This window comes from Eucalyptus grandis, chromosome 2, assembly GCF_016545825.1.
Source record: "Eucalyptus grandis isolate ANBG69807.140 chromosome 2, ASM1654582v1, whole genome shotgun sequence".
Lineage (NCBI taxonomy): Eukaryota > Viridiplantae > Streptophyta > Magnoliopsida > Myrtales > Myrtaceae > Eucalyptus > Eucalyptus grandis.
The window spans coordinates 54,637,226-54,660,441 of NC_052613.1; the positions used below are offsets into that span (position 1 = coordinate 54,637,226).

General features: G+C 40.4%; 3 protein-coding genes across 3 annotated transcripts; 2 read left to right on the forward strand and 1 right to left on the reverse strand.

Moving 5' to 3' along the window:
* The first annotated feature begins 2,726 nt into the window (after nucleotides 1-2,726).
* LOC104433821 (ETHYLENE INSENSITIVE 3-like 3 protein) lies at nucleotides 2,727-6,026 on the forward strand. The gene is made up of 3 exons (XM_010046694.3): nucleotides 2,727-3,058; nucleotides 3,565-5,504; nucleotides 5,605-6,026. The coding sequence occupies exon 2, from the start codon at nucleotides 3,658-3,660 to the stop codon at nucleotides 5,470-5,472; it is 1,815 nt and encodes a 604-aa protein (XP_010044996.2). The 5' UTR covers nucleotides 2,727-3,058; nucleotides 3,565-3,657; the 3' UTR covers nucleotides 5,473-5,504; nucleotides 5,605-6,026.
* A 4,103-nt stretch (nucleotides 6,027-10,129) lies between these two features.
* On the forward strand, nucleotides 10,130-11,005 carry LOC104433822 (histone H3.2). Its single transcript, XM_010046695.3, has one exon. It carries the CDS (start codon nucleotides 10,224-10,226, stop codon nucleotides 10,632-10,634), a length of 411 nt encoding a protein of 136 aa, XP_010044997.1. The 5' UTR covers nucleotides 10,130-10,223; the 3' UTR covers nucleotides 10,635-11,005.
* A 337-nt stretch (nucleotides 11,006-11,342) lies between these two features.
* On the reverse strand, nucleotides 11,343-22,081 carry LOC104435688. The gene is made up of 18 exons (XM_018869195.2): nucleotides 21,969-22,081; nucleotides 21,753-21,849; nucleotides 21,596-21,652; nucleotides 21,446-21,483; nucleotides 20,350-20,383; nucleotides 19,793-19,877; nucleotides 19,124-19,215; nucleotides 18,472-18,546; nucleotides 18,018-18,109; nucleotides 17,063-17,192; nucleotides 15,756-15,845; nucleotides 14,369-14,434; nucleotides 13,992-14,083; nucleotides 13,372-13,437; nucleotides 13,214-13,280; nucleotides 12,540-12,628; nucleotides 12,337-12,463; nucleotides 11,343-11,751 (listed from the first exon to the last, which is right to left on the reverse strand). The coding sequence occupies exons 1-18, from the start codon at nucleotides 22,028-22,030 to the stop codon at nucleotides 11,698-11,700; spliced, it is 1,413 nt and encodes a 470-aa protein (XP_018724740.2). The 5' UTR covers nucleotides 22,031-22,081; the 3' UTR covers nucleotides 11,343-11,697.
* Nucleotides 22,082-23,216: the final 1,135 nt, after the last annotated feature.

A 23,216-nucleotide genomic window follows, 5' to 3' on the forward strand; every position in this document is an offset into this window, starting at 1 on the left:
GTCGTCGTCATAATTTGCTTCATCATTTGCGCGTAATCTTATTTTATGATATGATGCCGGTGCCTAACATCGTAAAAGAACTTCTGAGCAGAATTAGTAGTCCCAAATTAGTAAGGATTCAGGAGCTGGACCTGGTCGGATTGGACCCTTTGCAAATCGTACATGATCGCACTTCTTGTGTTCGGAGAAATTAACTACGATTGGACCAATCTTAATACTTTGCAGATTATTGAACAACGTTTCCATCCTTTCATTTAGAGACACTGGCTTTCAAGCTGCTGTGCATCTCTCTCCTTTGAAACCATAATAATGTATATGAAATATTTTGGATGGGTCCATTTGGTAACGCTTCTATTTTAGGGAATAATTTCTTTTCAAAAATAGTCTTTTTTATTTATATTCCTTGAAACAATTTCTAATTAAAATAACTCATTTGATAACTATACAAAATTTATATTCTCGAAATAGAAAAATAACAATAATAAGTTTAGTACAATCCACAAATTTTTTTGTAACACGGAATTTTTAAATTTTTGATCATTTTTAATTTTTTTCTTTTTTTTCTTTTCTTTTTCTTCCTTGCCGACGCACAGCCACCGCCCATCGCCCAGCGAGGAAGAAGAAAAGAAAAAATGACTTATTTATAGGAATTGCTCCTGGTAATAAGAATTTTTTTTTGTTTTTACTTTTTATTTCTGTTCCAAGTTAATTTTCCAGCCACTTTTCTATTTCAAAGAATAAAAAAAAAAAAAATAGTTTAAGTTATCAAACGAATTTCTATTATTTTTTGTTCTTGGAACAAAAACAAAAATTAAGAAAATAAAAACGGTACCAAACGGAGCCGTTATAGCCCCATCACACCCTTCTTTAAGCAAGTCTAATTTGCCACTAGCACGAAGCTACTAGCATTCAATATCTTATTGGGGAAGCACTGACCAAATGCATTTCAAATTCTATAGTGGATCCTAATTGCTATTCTATGGCTGGGGCTGGACTAGAGAGGGAGAGAGAGAGAGAACCTGATGCTTTTGGGGAAAGGAAAGGTAGAGAGCAAGGAAAAGAGAGAGGAATTGAAATCATAAAGCACTAGTCAACCTGATCCTGATCGATACTTTTATGCCGTTACTAATCGTATGCCAAGTAACATTTGAAGTTTCAGCAAAAATCAAACTTTCAATATGACATGTGATGATGCAATTGCATACGAAGCCAGAACGATAAGGTGTGCATAATGAATTCCAGCCACATGTTTTTTTTTAACGAGAGTGAGAGTTCAAATTGGATGCTACAAACCATTATATAAGCCATCAATCTGGATTAATTATATTGATCATGTTGCTAAAGTCAACGTACGCAAAGAAACGACACAGCACTTCTGAGCGGCGGCTCTTTCATAGGAAGGGTGTCGCAACAGTGAGCTATGAAGGGAAACGTGACCCAAGAATGACCATCAAATTTCTATTCCTCAGCCTAGGGCAACAGATGAGGGCACTTTGGTGGTGACTATTTTGACCATTATTCGAACAAATAAAATATATTGACATTGCAAGTATGGGACTAGGGTTTACTCATATTCTCCCAAAATACTGGATCCCACTCTAATAGTTTCGAATAAATTAAATGCATGCATTAATATATGAAGGCTTCTCTTTTATTAGACGGCATTAGGTAAAACGATCCATTAGATATGAAAAGTTTGGTGCTGGTATCAACCGCACCGTAATAAGTGTGGTTGTGCAATTGAAGAGCCTATTTCAAGAAGTGCCCGATATTTTGATCGGAACATGTGCTATCCATAAATTCTTGTATGGATCCTAACCCATTACAATTGTTGACTGTGTGAGTTCAAAACAAAACTCCAACTGTGGAGCATGTGTAATCAATGTCTGGATTAAAATAGACTCGATTCGATTTGGGGCAAGTGTTTCCCTGAAAGAGCTACAAAGATTATTGCGAATGAAGGCTATTGACGGCAACCATGTGACTCATTTAGCAACTCATCAAAGAATTTCTTGTGTTATTGGTGTCGTGTGTTGTACCTTCAAAGAGGAGGAATTCTTTCTATCTCGTGAATTGAAGAAATGGAAAGTCATGATATAGAGGCAAACTTAGGAGGGCCAACCCACTGATGACAATGTTTCCTTCATTAGTATGGATTTCTTTGCCAAAATAGGTCATTTTAAATTACCTATGCTATTTCCACTCGTTATTAATTCCTAACACTTCCCTATCATATTGAATTAATTATATAATCCATACGGGTCCCACTCTTGAATTAATATTATTTTTTTTACATCTTCTCTTCTTACTTTTTCAATTTTACTAAAAGAAAATAAAAACTTGCCAATGTCTCTTCTCAACTCAACAATTTTTTCACGCTAGCGCCTTTTTTCACGCCAATTACATTTTAATGTAACTTTCGTGTTTATTTTAAATCAAAAGTGCTAGGGGTCTACAGCGGAATCGAAATAGAAGAAAAGGAAGAGGAAATAGATAACGAATAATCTTTGATGTAGCCAATTGTATCATGAGCTAATAAGGAAGTGGAAAAGGAGGAACGGACAGGCACGGTTACCATGCGACCTAAAAACTGAATCACAGGCAAATTTTTGTCCCGCAAAAGAGGAACAGGACAAGCATGGTACCTAGTACACCTCACCGCATGAGGCGTGGACGCGACGACAGGATACAAAAACCCAGCGAACGGCGACTCCTGCCGAGGCTGAGAAGTTCATCTTGTCCACTTGCAAAAAGCCTTTGGCGACCTCTCATTGAATTCTCTCTCTCTCTCTCTCTCTCTCGAATTTCCACCTGTTTTCTTTCAAATCTTCTTTCTCTCTCTTCCCCAAAAACCCCATTATTTTGTGTGAGTGGGTTCATCTCCCTTTGCCCAGGTTCATCTCCATCCCCCTGGCGTCGTCGTCGTCTCTCCAGTTTCCCAAGCGAACGCAACAACGATCAATCTCTTCGCGGGGGATTCTTTCTCTCTTTTTTTCTTTTTTTACGGCAGATTTGGCGCGGATTCGTATCGGGGCGATTCAGATTGGCCTGAAATCCGGTAAAAGTTCGGAACTTTTCTCTCTCCGCAGTTTCTTTCATCTTTGCCGGGATTGGAATTCCGGTTCTGGGTGTTCGTGTCGTCGAGTTGGGAAATTCGAATTGTCTTTCGATCGCGGGTTTGGATGGTTTGTGCGTGTTTTTGTCCCCGCGGGGTCTCGTTGGCATTTGGGATTGTGGGTGTTGTTAGGATGCTTCTTTTAAGTCGATGATGATCGCGGTGACGTATTCGGCGTCTTAGAAATTTGGAGGATTGGATTTGGGTCGGAGGGTCGCTGTTTGTGTTGGCCTGGAAAAGTATTATAGAGGAAATTCGGTAGGGGGGACTGAGAAGTTAGTCGTTGTCTATTGCTTTTTCAGCTTGTGGTCGAGGTTAGAGACTGTTGGTTATAAAGAATGGAAGAGAGTTTTTGGGGTAATGAGGTTTTCCTTTCTTCGTGCTTGGTTTTTATGAGTTTTGGCAGAATAGGCTTTCAATCTTGACAGTTCTTATCGTTCTGGATCCAGGCTGTTAAATGTGGATCAGCGAGCCTCTCGCAGTGGAAGAAAGATTCTGAGTCTCATTTTAGTGTGAGCTGCTGCGGCGGTGATTGAGTTTGAATGGACAATCTTCTGATTGCTGCTGATGCGATGGATGAAGGCTCGGACATTGAAGTCGATGATATAAGGTGCGATAACATTGCCGAGAAGGATGTTAGTGACGAAGAAATTGATGCCGAGGAACTCGAAAGACGAATGTGGAAGGACCGTATCAAACTCAAAAGGATTAAGGAAAGACAAAAGATTGCAGCGCAACAAGCAGCAGAGAGGCAAAAATCCAAGCAAACATCCGATCAGGCTCGGAGGAAGAAAATGTCTAGAGCTCAAGATGGTATTCTCAAGTACATGCTGAAGCTGATGGAAGTGTGCAAAGCACGGGGTTTCGTCTATGGGATTATTCCAGAGAAGGGTAAAGCGGTGAGTGGTGCTTCTGATAATATAAGGGCTTGGTGGAAAGAAAAGGTAAAGTTTGATAAGAATGGGCCAGCGGCCATAACCAAATATGAAGCGGAGTGTTTAGCCATGGGAGCAGCAGATTCTGGTCGTAAGGGTAGTTCTCAGAGCACCCTTCAGGATCTGCAAGATGCAACTTTGGGTTCTTTATTGTCTTCTCTGATGCAGCATTGCGATCCCCCTCAGAGGAAGTATCCTCTAGAGAAGGGAACTCCGCCGCCTTGGTGGCCAACGAGTAATGAGGATTGGTGGATAAAGTTAGGGCTACCACAGGGTCAGAGTCCTCCATACAAGAAACCACATGACCTAAAGAAGATGTGGAAAGTTGGCGTGTTGACTGCCGTCATAAAGCACATGTCACCTGATATTGCAAAGATAAGAAGGCATGTTCGCCAGTCCAAGTGCTTGCAGGACAAGATGACAGCAAAAGAGAGTGCTATTTGGTTGGCTGTTCTGGGTCGGGAGGAGTCTCTTATTGAGCAACCTAGTAGTGATAATGGGACATCAGGAATAACTAAGTCTCCACCAAGCGCTCGTAATGGGAAGAAGCAACCCGCAGCAAGCAGTGATAGTGACTATGACGTTGATGATGCTGATGGTAGTGGCGGTTGTGTCTCATCTAAAGAAACTCGGAAAAATGTGACGGTAAATACCGTGGAGATTGGTCACCATGAGAATAACACTCAAACAAATGGCCAAGTTAAAGAGCATCGAGAAAAGACGCGCAAAAGGAAAAGACTGCGTACTAAATCGAGTTCTGCGGACCAACCTCCTCCACCCATCAATGACCATCCGGCATACGAGCAGAGGGACAGTTTTCCTGATATGAATCACAGCCACATTGATGTGCAGCCTCCTGGATATCAAGTTCATGGCATGCAACAGGAAAATGCTGCAATTACGGATGTGAGGCCCTCAGAGAATGATCTCAATCTCGAGGGACAATCACAGTTAGAACCACTGGAGTTTAATCCTTTCTCTTCCCTCCCTTCGACAGATGTAATGTCAACACAGAACATGCTGGTGGGTGGAAAGCCCTTGCTTCATCCCTTGATGCAAAATGCTTCACATGCAACAGGAGCTTATAATTACTATGACACAACACCATCATATGGGCCTGGTTCAAGCGAGCAGCAGACTCGGATAGATACAATTGAACCTCAAATTAGACCAGAGGATGTTGGAACTCATTTACCAGCACTCTATAAAACTGGAAATGACATCTCTAGAGTGGACTTGCCTCATTTGGGGAAAGAAGCCTTTCCAACTGAAAAAGATGTTCCCTTTGACTGTAACTTTGGCTCCCCGCTTGCATTGGATTTCGGCATACAAAACAGCCCTTTCCCTTCATTTGAGGACATGTCATCCTGGGACAACAATCTGGAGTTTGAAGATGATCTTATCAAATACTTTGCGGCATAGATTGTGGATATCATTACAATTGACAGTAGATTGTAAGTGATGTCACCTTTGTTCTGTTCTCCAGTTCCACCACCTTTTGCTTATTAATCTGTACATGTTTAATGTCCTTTAATATTTTTTGATGTGTTACAGGAACTGCAGAAAGCTGCATTATTTATTGACTCGGGAAGGCCATGTCTTGCTAATCATTGGAGGTTCTGATAATCATTAGCGCAGGTTCCGTAATTTGTATAGTGTTAGGTTTTTAGTTGAAAACACAAATTCAAGTCAGTTGCTCCAAAATAAAAGGAAAATGTGGGCTTTTTTGTTCGTTCCGACTCTATTGAGGAGTTGATGCAGATGACTCAAAATTACGGACCGGCTACATGACATATCCGATGACTAAGGATTAGCTTGTTCATCCTCATGTTGCCTGTGTGTGAATACCTGATGCACATTTCTCTTGCTTCTGTTACTCAAAATGAACCCTTGGGGTTCTTCAAACTTTGTAACTGCGCAACTCTTGTGTTCAGGAACATAGGAAGGATGAGAATAAAGTGATCAATTGTGCTCGATATTGCATTGGCATTGAAAAACGTAGATGTTCACTTTGCAATCTCCCGCCTGCCAGTGCATCATAGGCAGGATGTAGATGGGAAGAGAAACGAGCCCCGATCTATGAAAGTTAGATTCGTCCTTGCTCCCATCTGGAATCTTTAGCTAGGAAGTTGGTAGAGAGGTGAAGGTTCCTAATCATTCTTTTCCTAAAATGTGCACGAAGGAAGGTGCTGAAGCCGTGGTATCCTCTGAATGCATACTTTCGTTGGGCATCATGGCTGTAAATATACCAGCATCTGTTCTCTGTTCATTGGGAACTCTTGGTCCCAATTATGGTTCAAGTTGCACTTTTAAGGAGGTTCTTTGGTTCTCATGTCTTCGCTACTTGCACATCTTGGGATTGCTTCTGGTAGTCGTCTTTCTTCGTAGGGTGGGTCCAGAACCGGGATGTGCAATTTGATGTGGCCCGACATAATTTCGGGCATCAAGGTTTATGCTTATGTTGCACCTTGTCCTTTCTAGCACAGGCGAACTTTTGACTTGGTCATTTGGAAGTACCTGCAACATGTGCGATCGACACCAGAGAACTGTTGTGCCTTGGTTTCCGGAGGATACCACAGAGAAGTTTCAACCTTCTTTCTTGCAATTTCTTCCTACCTACTAGATGGCGGTAGATGTCTTGTTGCAATGACAGTTAATTAGTTGAAGGAATGCGCCTATAATGGGATATGGACAAGAAAGATAGGTGGGTCTTTATGGTGAAATAGATCGAGCAAATTGCGACTGCTAAACGAATTGAAAGTGTCCCTTTTCCTCTAACGTCAGCTGTCCATGCTTGTCGGAGCATACTTGACTTATCCCCCATCGCTTAAAGGCAGTCCTTTTGCCCTCTGTAACCAGATGATTAGCAAAGACGTGGCCCCTAGAGGTGTCCCTGAAAAGGTTGTCTTTATTTGACTCGAATACGTGATCGTGTTTCTCGGGACATGATTGGGATGTCATATTAGCTCATGTTTTGTAATATTCTCTTCCCTAAATGGAACTCTGCTAGCAAATGGTGTTGTAGCAGCAGAGCTCAGGCTCAACATGCAAAACGCTCTGCCCACGCCTATGATAAGAATCTTCGTAATTACTTCGAGTGGTAGCAAGCCGTAATTCAAACATGAGATTATTTCATCAAAATATAGTATGAAAGTTCAGTTTTTTTTTTTAAATAAAAAAATGGATTTGCTATTTATGATATTATTCCATATTACTCAGTCATTTCGTTAAGTAACAAAAAAGCGATCTTTTTTCTCTTGTTGGTCCTAACCCAATATTGTTGATGGTGTCGTGATAATTGATCTTAAAATGTTGCCATTTCTAATGATTTTGTATGCATTTGAATTATAGAACCACTCTATCTAATTGATCAAATAATTGAGATAGGAGGATGTATGCTATACTTACTCATGCCTTGGTATTTGGCAAGGAAAATATCACTTAGCACCAAAAGGCCTATAAACTAAGTAACATCTATGAGCTCACATTAAATTAATGGATCTGAATAGGTCCTTAAACTGCTCCTGTTATCGGAATCAATCTCAACAGTAAAATGGGGTAATGATAATCATGGGGTCCGGACCACCCTTAATTCGGTTCCCCCAGCTTTGATTCCCGTAAAATCTTTGTCCTAGCATACCAGGCTGGATTCAGAAAAATGATAAGCTGGTCCGGTCCGGTAAAGCTGGGCCCATTTTGATCCTCTGTCTCTGTCTCTCTCTCTCTGCATATTCTACGACTGCCAAGTGTACGTCTTTAGTCGTCTTCATCATCTCTCTCTCTCCCCCCGTCGCAGGAGCAGCGCCGGGATCACTGCGATCGGTACCACGGAAATAGGGTACGAGAGTCTGCTGTCACGTCACGACGAAAACATTCTTAAAACGGCTGTCTCTCCTCCTTCTCCTCCTCCATCCTTGCCGCCTCTCCTCTTTCATTCTCTCTACTCTCTCTCTATCTCTCTCTCTCTATGCAGACGATGGTGGTCGGAAGAACATGCCTTGCTGTTAGCCCTAGGCTTTCCATCTCCATCCTCATTCTTGTGCTGCTCCTCCTTCTATTCCCTCCTTCCGCTTCGCGTAAGTTCATCATCATCTCCTCTCTCTCTCTCTCTGTGGGTGGGCATGTGAGTGGCGAAGTTGGTGTTTTGACGATGATATTATTCTTGTCGCAGATGGAACTTCATGGAGGACAGGAGAAAGCACAGACACGGCTCCTCACTCTTCCGAGGTAACCAAGAACCAACGAATAACACGATACCTCACTCGTTTACTCTACTCTCGCCTCCCATTCCACTTTTTTTATGTCACAGTACCAGCCCTTCACTCCCTCCTCTCGTAACTCATTCTTGTCTTTTTTTCCTTTCTCTCTGTTACATGTACGTGCTCGAGAAGATCGCAGGAGGGAACGGAAATACGAAGATGGCAAGAGATCCGGTCGGAGGAGGAGGCTATCCGTCGGCGCTTGTCGACGTCGAAGGCTCTGCAAGGCAAGTCCCCACCGGGCCCGACCCTCTCCACCATCGTCGCAAGCCCGTTTCTCCTTAAACCAAAACGAGCACAGAAAAGAAAAAAAAAAAGGGCTCACCTTTTCCGGCATATAGCGAGCTGTGATCAACTAAATCCTCACCACCCCACATTTTCCTTTCCTTTCCATTTCTTCTCTTTTTTCTCTTTTGGGTCCTCTCCTCTCCTGGTCTGTGGATAGAAAATATGTAAGCTTTGTGCAGTTCTTCTTCTGACACGCTTCGGCATCTGCACACTGGCCGAAGCTTTGCGGATGCATGAGCGATGATGATGATGATGGTGATGATCGTGGTTGCTGTTCTTGTAAATGCATCGTCTGTCTGTGCGTGTGTGGTGTGAATCGAGAATGAATTTAGAAGTCCATTTGCATCAGAAAGAAAAATCTCCATTGACTGCCAGTGTCAACTTTTTGATTACATCGAAGAATGTTATGGTGCATATTTTGCCTAGCTGATCTGAAAATTTTCTTGGATTATGCTTCAGAAATGGAAGTGCTAATATGCTGAAAATGAAAAAAACCGAAGTTCCCTTTTTCCTTTAGTGCAAGCTTTTTCGACGATCGAGGTATATACGATTGTATTTTGCTGTTCCAAGATAAGTAGTGATGGTTGTGAAACTGGGGGCCTTTTTCGCCAAATGTCTATGATTTTTACCCTTTTTTAATTAAATCTTGATGGAGTGTTTATTGAAAACTATTTTCAAATTTTAGATGAAAAAAAAAGAAAAAAGAAAGTGAGGACGCCTAAGTAGTTGTAATTTGAGTCTAAATAGGATAACAAATTATTCTCTCCGATATTTGACAATAACCTTCGGACCACATTTGTTCACCGATGATTTGCTAATCCTTTAATTTGACAAAATATTGAAGCGTCCAAAAGAAGTTGCGTGAATATTAATGGCCATGCGCATCATAGTCATACATAAAAAAAAAAAAAATTTGTTTATGACACGTGCTAATCACAAAATCATTGTAAACATGCTTGTCACTACTGTCTTTTAACTGTAACAAGGCTAAAGTAGATGACGGTTTCGAACAGGCCAAGTGTGCTCGCATTTGCCCAAAAAAGCAAAGAGTTTGATTAAGATTAGTATTAACTACATTGGACTTGTGTTTTAGCGATTTAATTACTGTGTTCATGCTTTTTATTTTAAAACAATATTGGATTAAAATTAGTATTAAGTACGTTACAATTTCGCGATTTTATCGAGATTAGGTACCATGGTTCAGTAATTCGTAAAATTCAAGCGCAGAGGTTTTCCGAAGTCTACAGCTCAAGCGCAAAAAGATTTGACCGTCCGCGCGTCCTCGGAAAATATAAAGAATTTCAAAAAAGTTTTCGCTTTCCCACGTCTCAAAAAAAAAAAAAAGCCCATTGGCCAACGACTTCCAACGCAGATCGCGATCCGCGTGAACTCGATCCGACGAATCCTGGCCGTTCCCAAATCAACTCCACCAACGGCCACGATCGACGCCCAAGGAGCCATCCGAGGCATCCCCGAAATTTCAAACCTCCCGCCTGTCTGTCTTTATATAGCTCTTCGAACCTCCTCGCCTTCCATCACAAGCGAGTTTTCTCTCACTTTCTCGAGAAACTCACATTTTCCCTCGCTTTCTCTCGCTTTCCCTCCGATTCTCTCCGCCGATTCCCGATGGCCCGCACGAAGCAGACCGCCCGCAAGTCCACCGGAGGCAAGGCCCCGAGGAAGCAGCTCGCCACCAAGGCCGCCCGCAAGTCCGCCCCGGCCACCGGCGGCGTCAAGAAGCCCCACCGCTTCAGGCCCGGGACGGTGGCGCTGCGGGAGATCCGCAAGTACCAGAAGAGCACGGAGCTGCTGATCCGGAAGCTGCCGTTCCAGCGGCTGGTTCGGGAGATCGCCCAGGACTTCAAGACCGACCTGCGGTTCCAGAGCAGCGCCGTCGCGGCCCTCCAGGAGGCCGCCGAGGCCTACCTGGTCGGGCTGTTCGAGGACACCAACCTGTGTGCCATCCACGCCAAGAGGGTCACCATCATGCCCAAGGACATCCAGCTCGCCCGCAGGATCAGGGGGGAGAGGGCTTAAAGGGATCTCCGCGAGCCGAGCCGCGTGAAGGGGGAGGGGTGGATCGCGATTAGATTTAAAGATTTAGGTGTTGATTTTGTCTCTCTTCTGCTGCTGCTAGAAAAGCTCTGGCCTTTCCGGTGTCTGCGCATGTCGCTTAGCTTTTAGAGATCTGTGTTGTGTAAATCTATGGGAGCTCACTGATGAAACAAGTTCTTCACTTTAAACTTTCGTTCCTTCTTCTGCTTTGTCTTTTGTTTTGCTGGGGAGATGTCTCGTCTTCTTGGTCATGCTGGGTCTGCATTTCCCAGAAAATTGTAATGGTTCAATCGAGAAACAAATGCGCTCGACTCTGAGCTTCGAAAGGACAGTTCTTGAAATGCTTCGGGCCATCTTATTTTCCCTCCACTTCCATGGAAAACCGTGGTCTTGTTTAAGTCGCTATGTATGGTTCATAAACATCTATGCTTTGGTATTGCCATTTCTCATCCATGGAGTCTTGTCTATGGTCTCTCGCTATTTTAGTGAACAGGAATTCGTGCGATCGAAATTCCCATTTCTCCTAGAGATGCTCTGTAAAACCGAGTCGAGCTGCCTCAGTAGTCTAAAAAGTTTTGCTGTGAATACAGCCTACCATCTCCGGCTGGATTCAAATTTTCTTGGATTCTAGTTGGTAGGTAAAGTTTCGGCTAACCCGCATTTATTATTGTAAGAAGCATCGAGTAGAAATAATTCCAATGACCCTGAGTCCACTATTCAAGCTGACTGCGCAGTATGGCAAATTACATAAAGGAGTTATCACAAAGGCCAACAAAGAAACTGACTCCCGGAGTCTTGACATTTTTACAGTTGTACCTAATTACTGCTTATTCTATAATGCTCATCACTTGTGTGTGCTTTCCGTTTCTTCAGTATGTACCAAGAAAGTCAAATCCTATTGCAGCCTTCTCCTCTTCAGCAGGGGCCTCGGAGCCGCTTGATTCTCTGTTTTGTAGGGTCACGATGTGAGAGTATAATGCAGGTTTTGTTTCTTGAGCCGCCACTGGATCACGGAGCCCATCTCCCTAGTGGCTTCAGCAAACGGTTACTCACCGGAGAGCCTCTTGTGTTTTTGAGATATCACCAGCAATGAAGCAAGCTGAAATTAGACATTCGCCATCTGTAAGATTTCTTTCACAGGAAACTGGAATGCAAGACAAAGCAGACATTCGAACGAATCAAGTGCGAGCTAAGTCCTCTTATGTAATTAATTCTGAAGAAAATTGTTCTGGCCCGCATTCTGATTATCTGATAGCTTCTAGTCTTTTGGTAATTATGTTCCCCGTTACCTTGTAGTCTTGGTTGATACCGCCATACTAGTGCATACGGGTCAAACACACCAGTGGAATTTATGAAGCGTGTAGAAAAGCGGCAGTAAACCTCATACTGAGGACACCCCAATAGATAATGATACCTAACAGGCGATACTTTATAGTCAATTTAAATCAACTCTGCCATTCTCCACCGCTTGATACCAAAATGGGAGGGCAGGAAGAACGGACAAGGGAAAAAGAACAAGTAAACCGTTTACACATGATAGGCAATATGCAGATCTAAAAAGTAAAGTAGAAAAGCAAATCAGACAAAGGTGCTATGACCAAAACAATGCAGCTAGATTTGGAGTTGATGCATAACGAATGGCTAGTCACTAGTAAAGCAAATAACAAGTGGATCAGTCCCAAACCTCTGTTCCAGCAATTATGCTGCCATTGACCGGATGAGCAGTGCATGCCGTGACACCTTCCGACAGAGGAATAGACCTATTTCGCCTAGTTTGGTTACTGACTTCAGCAGACTCGCCTGTATCTCCACTGGAAATTAAGACGACAAATTTAGTGCTATGAATTTCATGCAGGAAAAAGAAAATGCTATCTAGAGATTCCTTACAAGTAGTCCACATGACTGGGGGAACTGACATCTGGAAAGAAATCCAGAAGATGAATTCCATTTTCAGGAACCGAAGGAACCACATAGACCTGCATAACATAGTGCAGAATAGTTAAACAAACTGAAGGCTTCTCATGGTGATATCCGATCAATTTTCCAACAACCAAGATTCCTGCATTTGATTCGCATCGGTAAGAAATTCAAGTGGGATCATGTGACACGTTAAGAATGCATGTGCCTAGTTAAGACAAAAGGCATACTAATAATTCTTACTGGCTCACATCCCAAAAGACGTAACTTCATGGGCCCTTTTGCTTTTTGCTACGCTGTATTGTGCATTGCATGTCAATTTTGTATTATGTTGCACGACAATTCAGTTTGGTGTTTGCTTTTTCAGGTCACTCTGAACCTTGAGTTTTGGCTCATATCTCTAGCCAGAGCTAAACTCTTGCAATCTCATCCATACCGATATCGCTACTGCTTATCGCCATCACCAGATATGAAATGAAAAAGCCTTGAGACAATGTTATAATTGCACTACTTTAGGAAGTGAAAGAATGAAAGCCTCACGACAATTCTTCCAACAAAGATGTGATGAAACAGGCACCGTTATTGAACTAAAAAAAAACATTTGATGGTAAAAATTCTCTGTAGAAATGAAGTGGAAAACTTACTGAATATGTTGGAAGCCATGCTGGTTTCCTCAAGTAGAATAAATTGCTTGACAGATCAGCGCCCCTCCTAAATGAATCATCATGGATGCAGTACGGTTATAACAATACAATTAATATATTCACCTCCATTAAGCTAAAATTCATTCAAGTTCACTCACAGCCATGCTGGGGGAGGGCAGTGAATATGAGTCACACAGTGATTGTGGAGATCCAAAACTCCAGACCTACATCAAGTGAAAAATTAAATTTTGAATTAGTAAAACATGCATAAACGAGCAAAAACTTCATTTTATATTGACACCTTGCATCTTGCAAATGCTCACACCATTTGTGATGCACGGAATCTCTTCTGATAAAGATAAAAAGTTCCACTACTAATATCATTTTCAGTCAATAAATTAAAGTCATACTGCTTGGAGATTTAATTAGGATAACCGACTAAAAGTGCAGGACAAACAAATGGAGCTACCAAGAATCGTGTGAGAATGGTGGTTCACCAAATACCAGTTGACAAAGAGCATTTTAGCAAACCATTACAATAAACTGTGATTTTCGAGTAGTTAAGAGTTCAGAGTACTTTCTGAGGGATACAAGAAATTACAAACAATCTGTTAACCAAGCTAGCATGATAATCAGTATATACCTACAATATAAAAAGCAACGCAAAATATAGTTGAGTGCTTTTAGCATCCATAGATACTCAAACTAACAAAAAACCAGTCAATCAAGTGAAGGCAGAAAACACTAGGCAAAGTAAATGCACATATCACCAACCTACCAGCCATCGTCAAGATGAAATCCCAATTGATATGGGCAAGAAGGATCAAGATCAATCGAATGTACTTCCCTGGTAACAACGTCTGATTGTTCCTGTAAAAGAACACGCAAGTGCATTTATTACCACTTAAAGAAAGGATCATATTTACGCTGCAGAGTCAAATGATCAATAGTTAACCTCAATTTTGTTTTCTGAGTCACAGTTGAGCAGAAGTTCATAAACAGAATGAGCAAGCATCACAGGATGTCAGTGAATTAAATGCATGGGTCATAAGCTCAACAGCCAACACTTTGAGTTTGAATTGATTCCACACACTTCAATAAGGATTTTAACTGACATTACATGTTGCATATGAGAACATTGCAACATGTGTATACCTTTAAAGTCTCGATTTTGTCCAGCATTGCAGCCACCTTGAATGACTTAAGAGGAGAATTTTGCACCTGGATGTGAGAGAATAGGAAATATTGCATTAAAAGATAAGATTCAGTTGACAGTATAGCTGTGAAGATTCTATTTCCTACATGTTCTACATGTCATACTGTCAAGGTTGGCGCCCTGTTGAATCCAGCAATTTAAAGTGATTCTCTTGTGCACTTAAATATTAAGAAATTTCTTTCTTCTACTCCTAACTTTTGGGTTTTGATTCCCCTAAGCTTTTAACTTAATTGAAATTATTAAAAAAGAAAAAAGAGATCCAAGCCCAATCCCAAATGCACCATCAATACACTGTCAGAGAAGGAGCCAGAGGAAAGGAAAGGACAATCACAAGAAAGAATAAAGGCACCGGAGGTCCTCAAACTATTGTAAAAATTCCATTAGATCCCTCAACTCTTTTTTTTTTTTTTTTTGTGCAATTGGGACCTTGAAATATATACCTTTTTGATTGAATTGGCCCTTCCATAACAAAAATAAACAGAGGCACTGACATGGCATTTAATTGCCGTTAAATGCTGACAGGTAATCCCACAAGGCATAAAAAATCCAAAGAATGTTCTTCAAGGGGAAAATAAAAATCTGAAAAAATAGAATAACGAAGAAAGAAAAAGTGTTTGGCCAGCCAAAGGAAAAGAAAGGAAGAAGGGAGGGAGAGCTACAGCAGCAGTGGCAAGGCATGCTGCCCAAGCACCAATGAGGGCCAGCGTCCCTCACCGGGTTCAAGCAAACCTCTAAAGTGGTACAAATTTGAGAGCTTCAGATCAATTCAAACAATCAATGTGGTCAAGAAGAAGATTGATTTATCAATCACCTACACCAGTGCCGCCTTCATTAATGACAAGGGCACAGAACCTTTCCCCTCTGGGTTCACCTGAGCTAGCAAGGGCCGCCAGCCCTAACTGGTGCTTGGGCGGCACCGCCTTTGCCGCCGCTGCCATAGCTCTTCCTTCCTTCATCTGTTTTCTTTTGGCCAACCAAAACCTTCTTTCTTCCTCTGTTTTTCTATTTTTTTGGATTTTTATTTTCCAAGATATTGAGAAACATTCTCTAGAATTCTAATACCACATACGATAACACATGGAATGACAAGTTGGCATCTACGGCAATTAAACGCCACATCAGCAACCTATTATTTCTTTAACCAAAGGACCAACTAGAACAAAAAGGTATACAGATTAAGAATCTAATTACACAAATAAGAAAGAGTTGAATGACCTGATTGAGCATTTTTCAATAGTTCAAGGGCCTCCAGTGCCTGTATTCCTTACAAAAACTACCACTAACTCTTTTCCTGCAACACTTTAAGCAGCAAAGTAACTATTTTACCTCTCTAGGATTTTGAAAAACACCAGCTGTCGTTCCTCCACGAAGATCCCACACATAAATCTTGCCATGCTTTCCAGCCCCGTAGATGATCTACAAAAGTTTATGACATGTATACTATAAGCACTCGTTAAGCCACTTTTTTCGAAGAACAAATGTTACATAAAAAACCCTGCCAGTAGGGAAAACAATGTGATTTCATATATGGCAGTGAAAGTCACAAGCAAAACATTAAAGGTCAGACATTTAATAAATTCTTTGCCAAGGGAGCGACAGATGCTATCTGATCTCTCCGAAGTTGAACTATTTCCTGTCGGAGAACAGACTCTTTTCTCCGTCTGTTGAGGAACAAATATTGCATGAATACCCGGCAAGAAGAGAAAAATAAGGTGGTTTCCACAAATGGTGAAAGTAAATGGCATAAATAACATTAAAATCTTGCTACTTTTAAATGCTCAAGAGAGCATCTTGAAATCGCAAATTCTCTCATAGCTGCTGTTTCTTCTAAAGATGCATACAGAAATTCTCACGATTATCTTCAAGGCATGCTTCTTCAAGTAATAGAATTTGTCAGAATCTTACTTTAGTCCATAAATCATGCAAAGTTTTGTCAGCATTTTCGCATTTGAAAAAGTGGATTAATTACACTGTATAACTTTTGTATAACTGCAGGAAAACAGGTTGATGACTGCCTTAAGTTATTGAATTAAATCATGGCAAGGAGGCATTCTGACAATAACTTACACTGGTTTGGTCCTTACCTCACGCCAACTCAGCATCTAGGCATCAGAAATAAATTGAGAGATTTATTCTGCTACTTTTGTCCAAGTTAACTTGAAAGGAATAGGTAGACGATTTCCTTCTTCATCAAATTAAACCTCAGGTGGTAACTTAAATTCTAACCCAGACGTCTGCACAGACACTACTTTATACGGTAGTTACCATATCACCCCAGAAGATTAGATGCATCAGGATTCCATAATTGAACAAGAATAACATAGAATAGACTTCCAGTACTAGCCTATCTTAACTGCAGAGTACGTATCATACAGTAACAAGATCAAAGAAATTAATCAATCCAGGCAGAATTGTAATTCAATATAAGGGCTCTCAACAATATAGACTGCTGATATGAAAAAAAAGTGCGGTCCTTTTGTTTCTTCTATTAAACTAAGAGCCAAAACCTCCTAATAAGTAAACTCGAGTTCTACATAGAAAGCACTTAATTATTTCAAAAAGATAAAGGTCCATTGTAACGAAGCACCAATCTACATAACAATAAGGAATTCCAGAATTGGTTTAGTAATAACCTGATTTTCAATGTTTAATTGGAGACTGTTAAGTGAATCATGTGAACCAGTAGTGAGCTCCAGATATGGAAGGGGACCCACTCTTCTATCCCATAAATTAATTGCACCATGTGTATTGGAAGCAAATAGCCTATTGAAAAAGGCAATCAGGATTAGGATGTTAATGGATAAATAACAGAACTGCAAGACGTAAACCAAAGAGAAGTGAACCAAATCGAGTGCATGCAAAAACCAAGCCTAAACCATTAATGGTTAAGTACATTAGCATAGGGGAGACCATTTCTAGCAGCAAGTATATTAATAGTACCCTCAAAAGTTCAACGCACCTCCAAGAATCTCTGACAGCAGGACATCCTAAAGATACTATAATTGCATTATCAGACAAAGCTTTTTAGTACAGAAAATGCTAAGGATTATCATCTTCCAGAAGATGATTTATTATCAGTCGCTACACTACTCGTGCAATATCCGTGAATACAGAAAGGATGTATGTCAACCCTTTAAAAATTTAAGCCTGTGCTAGTTAAGGAGGCCAGTTTGCACCAGCCACAAAAGAATTGACTAGCAGAAAAAGAGGACAGGGATCTAGTTAAAGGTGTTCCTCCCAGCCTTCCCAGGATATAAGGCTACCATAATATATGAAGTAAAGGGATAGGCATGTGCTGAAAGTCCTCCAAAAAATACATGCTGTAATCGATGTTATTACTGCCCCTGTACTTTGAATTGAAGGCTCTCAAGCACACTCCATGCAAAATTATCTTCGCTTCTAACATCTAATAACTATGCAATTCAACAAAGAATTCTAGAGAAGTATCAGTTCCCATGATAGCAACAAGAGAAATAAGAACGGCCATAAATAAATATCTCATCATCATGCAATTTCTTTTGGTCAGTTGAGTCCTTTATATGATATGAAAATTAGAGTCCTCCTTTTTATTTCACTTAAACAACTTACCTTGTGGCATCTGTAGGAGAGAAAGCAATGTCAGAGAAACCTTTCAGTACTCCGCACCCACGAGCGTTGACAGACTGCCTTGTTCTTAACATCTGCACGGGATAAAAAAAAAATTTACTTGTGGAAATGAACTCATTTTTCCTCCAGGATTCAGCCTATAAGTAAAAGTTGTAGAAGATATTAAGGATAAGACAGCAGTTTGTTTTAGATTTCATGCACTTAATATGTAGAAATAGGGAGCATTTTTTAGCTCCCAAGGCTTCTGTGCTAGAGAGAGCTCAATTATTGATATTAAGAATACTGCCTCTGCCTCTTCATCATTCCCTCTCTCAAACATGGGAGCTCTATACACCACGCTGTCATGTATTTATGTATAGAACACACAAGCCATCACCAGATCTACCATTAGTTATTGTTCACTATAACTTTAAATGAATAATAAGCAAAAACTTACTTCAACTGGCTCGGAGGAAACATAGCCAATATCAAACAAAGATATTTCATTACTCTTCAAAGATGAACAAACAACCTGCACCAGTGCAAAGTTTCCAATAAGACAACCATAGACTCAGGAGGAAACAGATGGAACCGCAAATAACAGAATTAGCATCAGAGTAAAGAGATGCATGACTTACAATTCAAAGATACAAGATAAGAAACCTATTACAAAAAGCAATACCATGAAAATTCTAAGAGACATCTGCACCGTCACAGATTGCATATTGCAAAGGCAGGAAGATGATACACATACAGACATGAAGTTAAGGATACATAAGTCAAAGGATTCATAAAATGTTGAGATTAAGATGTAACCATACTCATGTCCAAAAATTATATCTTAAGAAATACATCCGCAACGTAGCAGCTCATAAGAAAGCTCTTTGTATCCATCACAACTTCCATATTGTAAAGTCAGGAATATACATAAACAGACATAATGTAGGGAGCACATTAATCATCTATCTGGCCCAACCTGTGCCAGCATATGCTATGCAATAGAAAAGTCATATTTAGTCTCAATCTATGAATGTTGGCATGCAGAGGCAACATTCCAAGCCACAACAGAAAATGTAAAAAGCGACTCGCAGAGTATACAAGCTCCAAACCTCGTTTTGGTAAGCAACATTCCAACGAACAACATCAAATTGTTCTGGTGAGGAAATATGCATCACGTGTTTGGCTTCAACCTCTGTCGAACCTAACAAATCATGCACACTCTGGGAATGTCAACTAAAGATAAACTCAACAATATCATGACGCAAAAGAAAAATGGAGTAGCACACATGAATCTAAAGGGATTCAAGAAGCAGCATCTTCCCAGTAAATAGCTTAGAAGGCACTGCAATTATCACAGTAAACATGTTATAGCTCAATAGTAGTACATTTTTCAATTTGCTAGTGAAGAAACTGGACAGTAATATCAGAAAGTTAAAGATAGTCGTGTGCAATGGTACTGCATTACATATGCAAAGAACATCTACTGGTTCTCATCTCGGTATGAAACCATGATATAAGCCAGGGAGTAGAGGCAGACGGGTAAGTAAGGTCAGTCTGTGGTATGAAATATGAACCACGCAAACAGGGTAAATTTCGTCTACAACTGTACTTTTGCTAATACTTGAGTATGTCAGCTTCCTGTGGTTTCAGTATTAGTTGGAAAAGAAGTTAATTACAATTCCCTAACAAGAAACTGCTCTGAATCTTAAAAAGCATTTATTTATGTCGAATTAATGATAGCAAAAAATGGTAAAGCTTCTACAAAAAAAAAAACTTACATGGTTGATTACTCTGACAGTAAAGGGTTTCAAAATCATTAATTGTTAGGCAGCCTGATTTTGTTACAGATGCCAAGTAGTAACCCTGCAAAAATAAACACGAGAGAGGACATGAGCACAAGTGAGAATTAAACAAGTATAATTTCATGACAAATCTTCAATATTTATATTATCAGAGTGCGTGCAAATAAGCCTCTGCAAGGTACTAACACCTGCAGCTGTCATGCTCATGCATGCGAGTAGATAGATGTGTCAGAGAGAGAGGGAGAGAGAGAGAGACTTCTACATGTTCAGGGAAAATGGCCTGTTAACACAAGCATTCCAGTATTGACTGCTAAATTATTTGCTTCCCACGTATGTTCAGTTCAAGGTTGACCGTGTTTTAGACAGATATACATACATGCACAAGCGCAAGGACACAGTCAAGGCAGAATGCATGAGAAAAGTCTGATGTGGCCTACTTATGATACTCTTAATTATGGTAAAAGAGCCAAAAAAATATCCAACTTCATAATAAAGGCTGTAAATTGGAAATTCAGACTCATCCTATTATTTACCTTATTGTCGAATTCCAGACAAGAGATGCCTTGCCTACAACGGAACAAAAACCAGTTAACTTTTGGGCATCTTGATGTAATGAAATCAATCACTACTCTTCGCATGGGCTTAGGAAGAAAGGAGCAAAAAAATAATAAAAGAATGCATTAAAACCATACTTAATTGAATGGCTCATGTTGCTTATGTTCCATTATGCTATGCAAAGAGACACAAGTTCATTAGATAAACTATTATTATCTGGCATATTTTTTTCAATCATCTTTGGCAAGACGACAGGAAATTCTACCAACATATGAAAATTCATCAGACATGTATTAAAGTTCACATTAAGGTGTATCAAATGGAGCAGAAAGAGACCTAATAAAAAGACGCGTATATCTAGTACTTGCCGATATAAATGACCATTATAGAAGGCAATTTAGTAACGAAGGTGCTTGTACCGACAGCCAAGTGCCCTTAAACCACGTCAAGTAATAAATGCTTAAGACAACTCCATCGTATGACATGTAGAAGTGTTGTAGCACTATTACAGGCAACTCATATATTCTAGATGCAACAATTTTCTGCAAAAGCTCTTGCTATCCAATGGTCAAACAAAATAACTGATTTTTGGCGTGCCAGGTTATAGTTCTCCACTAAGTTCTGCATCTTATCTTTCATGTTTATTGTAGACACTTGAGAGGAAGGGGCATTAAGCTCCTCAAGCAAACCTAAATAAGTTGTTTCGGTCCAACATTGGGAGGATCATCATCGATCAACAGGCACATGATATTTAGCCATGAAAATCATGAGGCGAATATAGACATAAGAGGTGCAGACAGTCCCATCAACCTCTATCCAGAGTTCATTGAGCTCTTTCTCGTGAGACATTGCAAAACCTACAGTCAAAGTTATTCGCCAGACCCTCCCGGATTCCTAATACCTGTTGAGTTAACTTAGTTTCACCCCCCTCCTACACTTTTTCCATCCATTTCAGCGTCGCGTACCCTCCAAGAGTTCGCGATCGTATGCACACAAGGTAAGAATTAAAATCAAAAATATCGGCGAAAAGCAGATTAAGTAAAAGGGAAAAAGGAGAGTTCTCGATGAATCTACCGAGGACACATAAATGAGCCGTATTCGATCTGACTCAGCTGCCAAAAAAAAAGATTGCACGATCACGTTAGCCACAAACACCGAATAATTAAGGACATATGAACTCGCAACAAGAAGACACAACGATATGCGCATAACGACATTCCTTACATAGTTAGTCGCGCACGGAGCTCCATCAACGCGATACCGATGCGGAAACGCCCCGACCTTCCACATGAGATCAGCAATGAGAAAATAAAAGGAAAAATTTTGGAAACCGAGAGAGCAACAAGCAAAGCAAGAGGTTGGAGATCAAACGAGTTCTCACCTCAGAAAACGACTGCACCAGTAGACTGGACAGGTAGTGGCGGTACTTGGGCTCGAACCTGCCGTTCAATTCGACGGCGCTCCTCTTCCAGGGGCGCCTGCGACATCATTTCGACGAGAGCAAACGGAAAGGCGCGGCGCGATCAGAGTTTCCGCTTGGGCAGAAAACGAAATCGGAGGGGAATGCGCGAATTTGGGTAAAGCGAAAGGCGGTTACCATTTGAGAGTGTTCTTCGAAGCGCGAGCTGAAGGTTCCGCCGGGACGAGGAACTTGTCCATTGGAGGATGGTGACGGAGGAGCGAAACTGCAGTTTGGACAAAACGAAAGTGTGCTTTGGAGAGAGAGAGAGAGAGAGATAGAGAGAAGGAGGATTTTGTTTTCCCGCGTGGTGCGACTGGCTCTGGGGCCGGGGCAGGGGTTCGGGCCGGGAGATTTGCTCCGGTTCAGATTTGGAAAAAGTGGATTTTGTTTTCCCCAATAAGTCATTTCGTGGAAAGAGGTAGGTACATTAAAAGTCTTGAAATTTATAAAGAAATTACAATCGAGTCTTAAATTAAATTTTTTAAATGATTGCAATCAAGTCGTAAATATTACCAAATTAGGGTAATAAAGTCATTATGTTAACTTCCTTCAACTTAAGTGCCGGTGTGACTCTTTTTTTTATTAGTTTCTCTCTCGTTTATGGCAAAAATTTGACTAAAATATACGTCATTAAGGTTCAAATCTGATTTTTTTAATCCAGATTTTATTTATATCGAATCCAAAATAAGCTAAATTTAAAAATTAAAAAGATAAATTTTTCTTTGTTTTTTTCACTTTTTTCTTTTATTGTGATTTAAAAAGTTAGCTTATTTTTAATATAATTTAAATAAAAAATAACACTACAGGTTTTGGCGCTCACTTTGGTACTAAAATTTTTGTTAGATCATTTATGTATCATATTAGAGAAAAAAACAATCACTTAAGTATTTTCGGCGATAAATTCGACCAAGAGTTCTACGAGTCATTTACAATTTAATGTTAATTGCAATGTGACTTTTTAATTAATCATGTCATGATCCAAATTTCCAGAAAATTTGAAGCTCGAATAAATACATGATTTAACTTCACTTCAATTCTCCAATAAATAACTAATTTATCCACAATTGTACAAATAATTCAACCTCCACTAATATAAACCCAGACTCCTATACAGAAACATGTCTCCACTATCGCTACACACTTTGATCCAATCTTTATGAGTGATATTCAGAAGCCATAATCTAAAAGCTAATGTAAAAGCTCTTGACTCTTGAACTATTGAACTACGAATTGACTGCCTTGGCCATTGACATGCCATTGTCATTGAAAACGGGCGGAATTTTGAAGCCCGTCAATGGTCCATTGACTTACCATCAATGTTAAACTACCAAGCAACAAATTGATGGGAGCCCACTCTATCAACCCCATGACGACTCATATGAT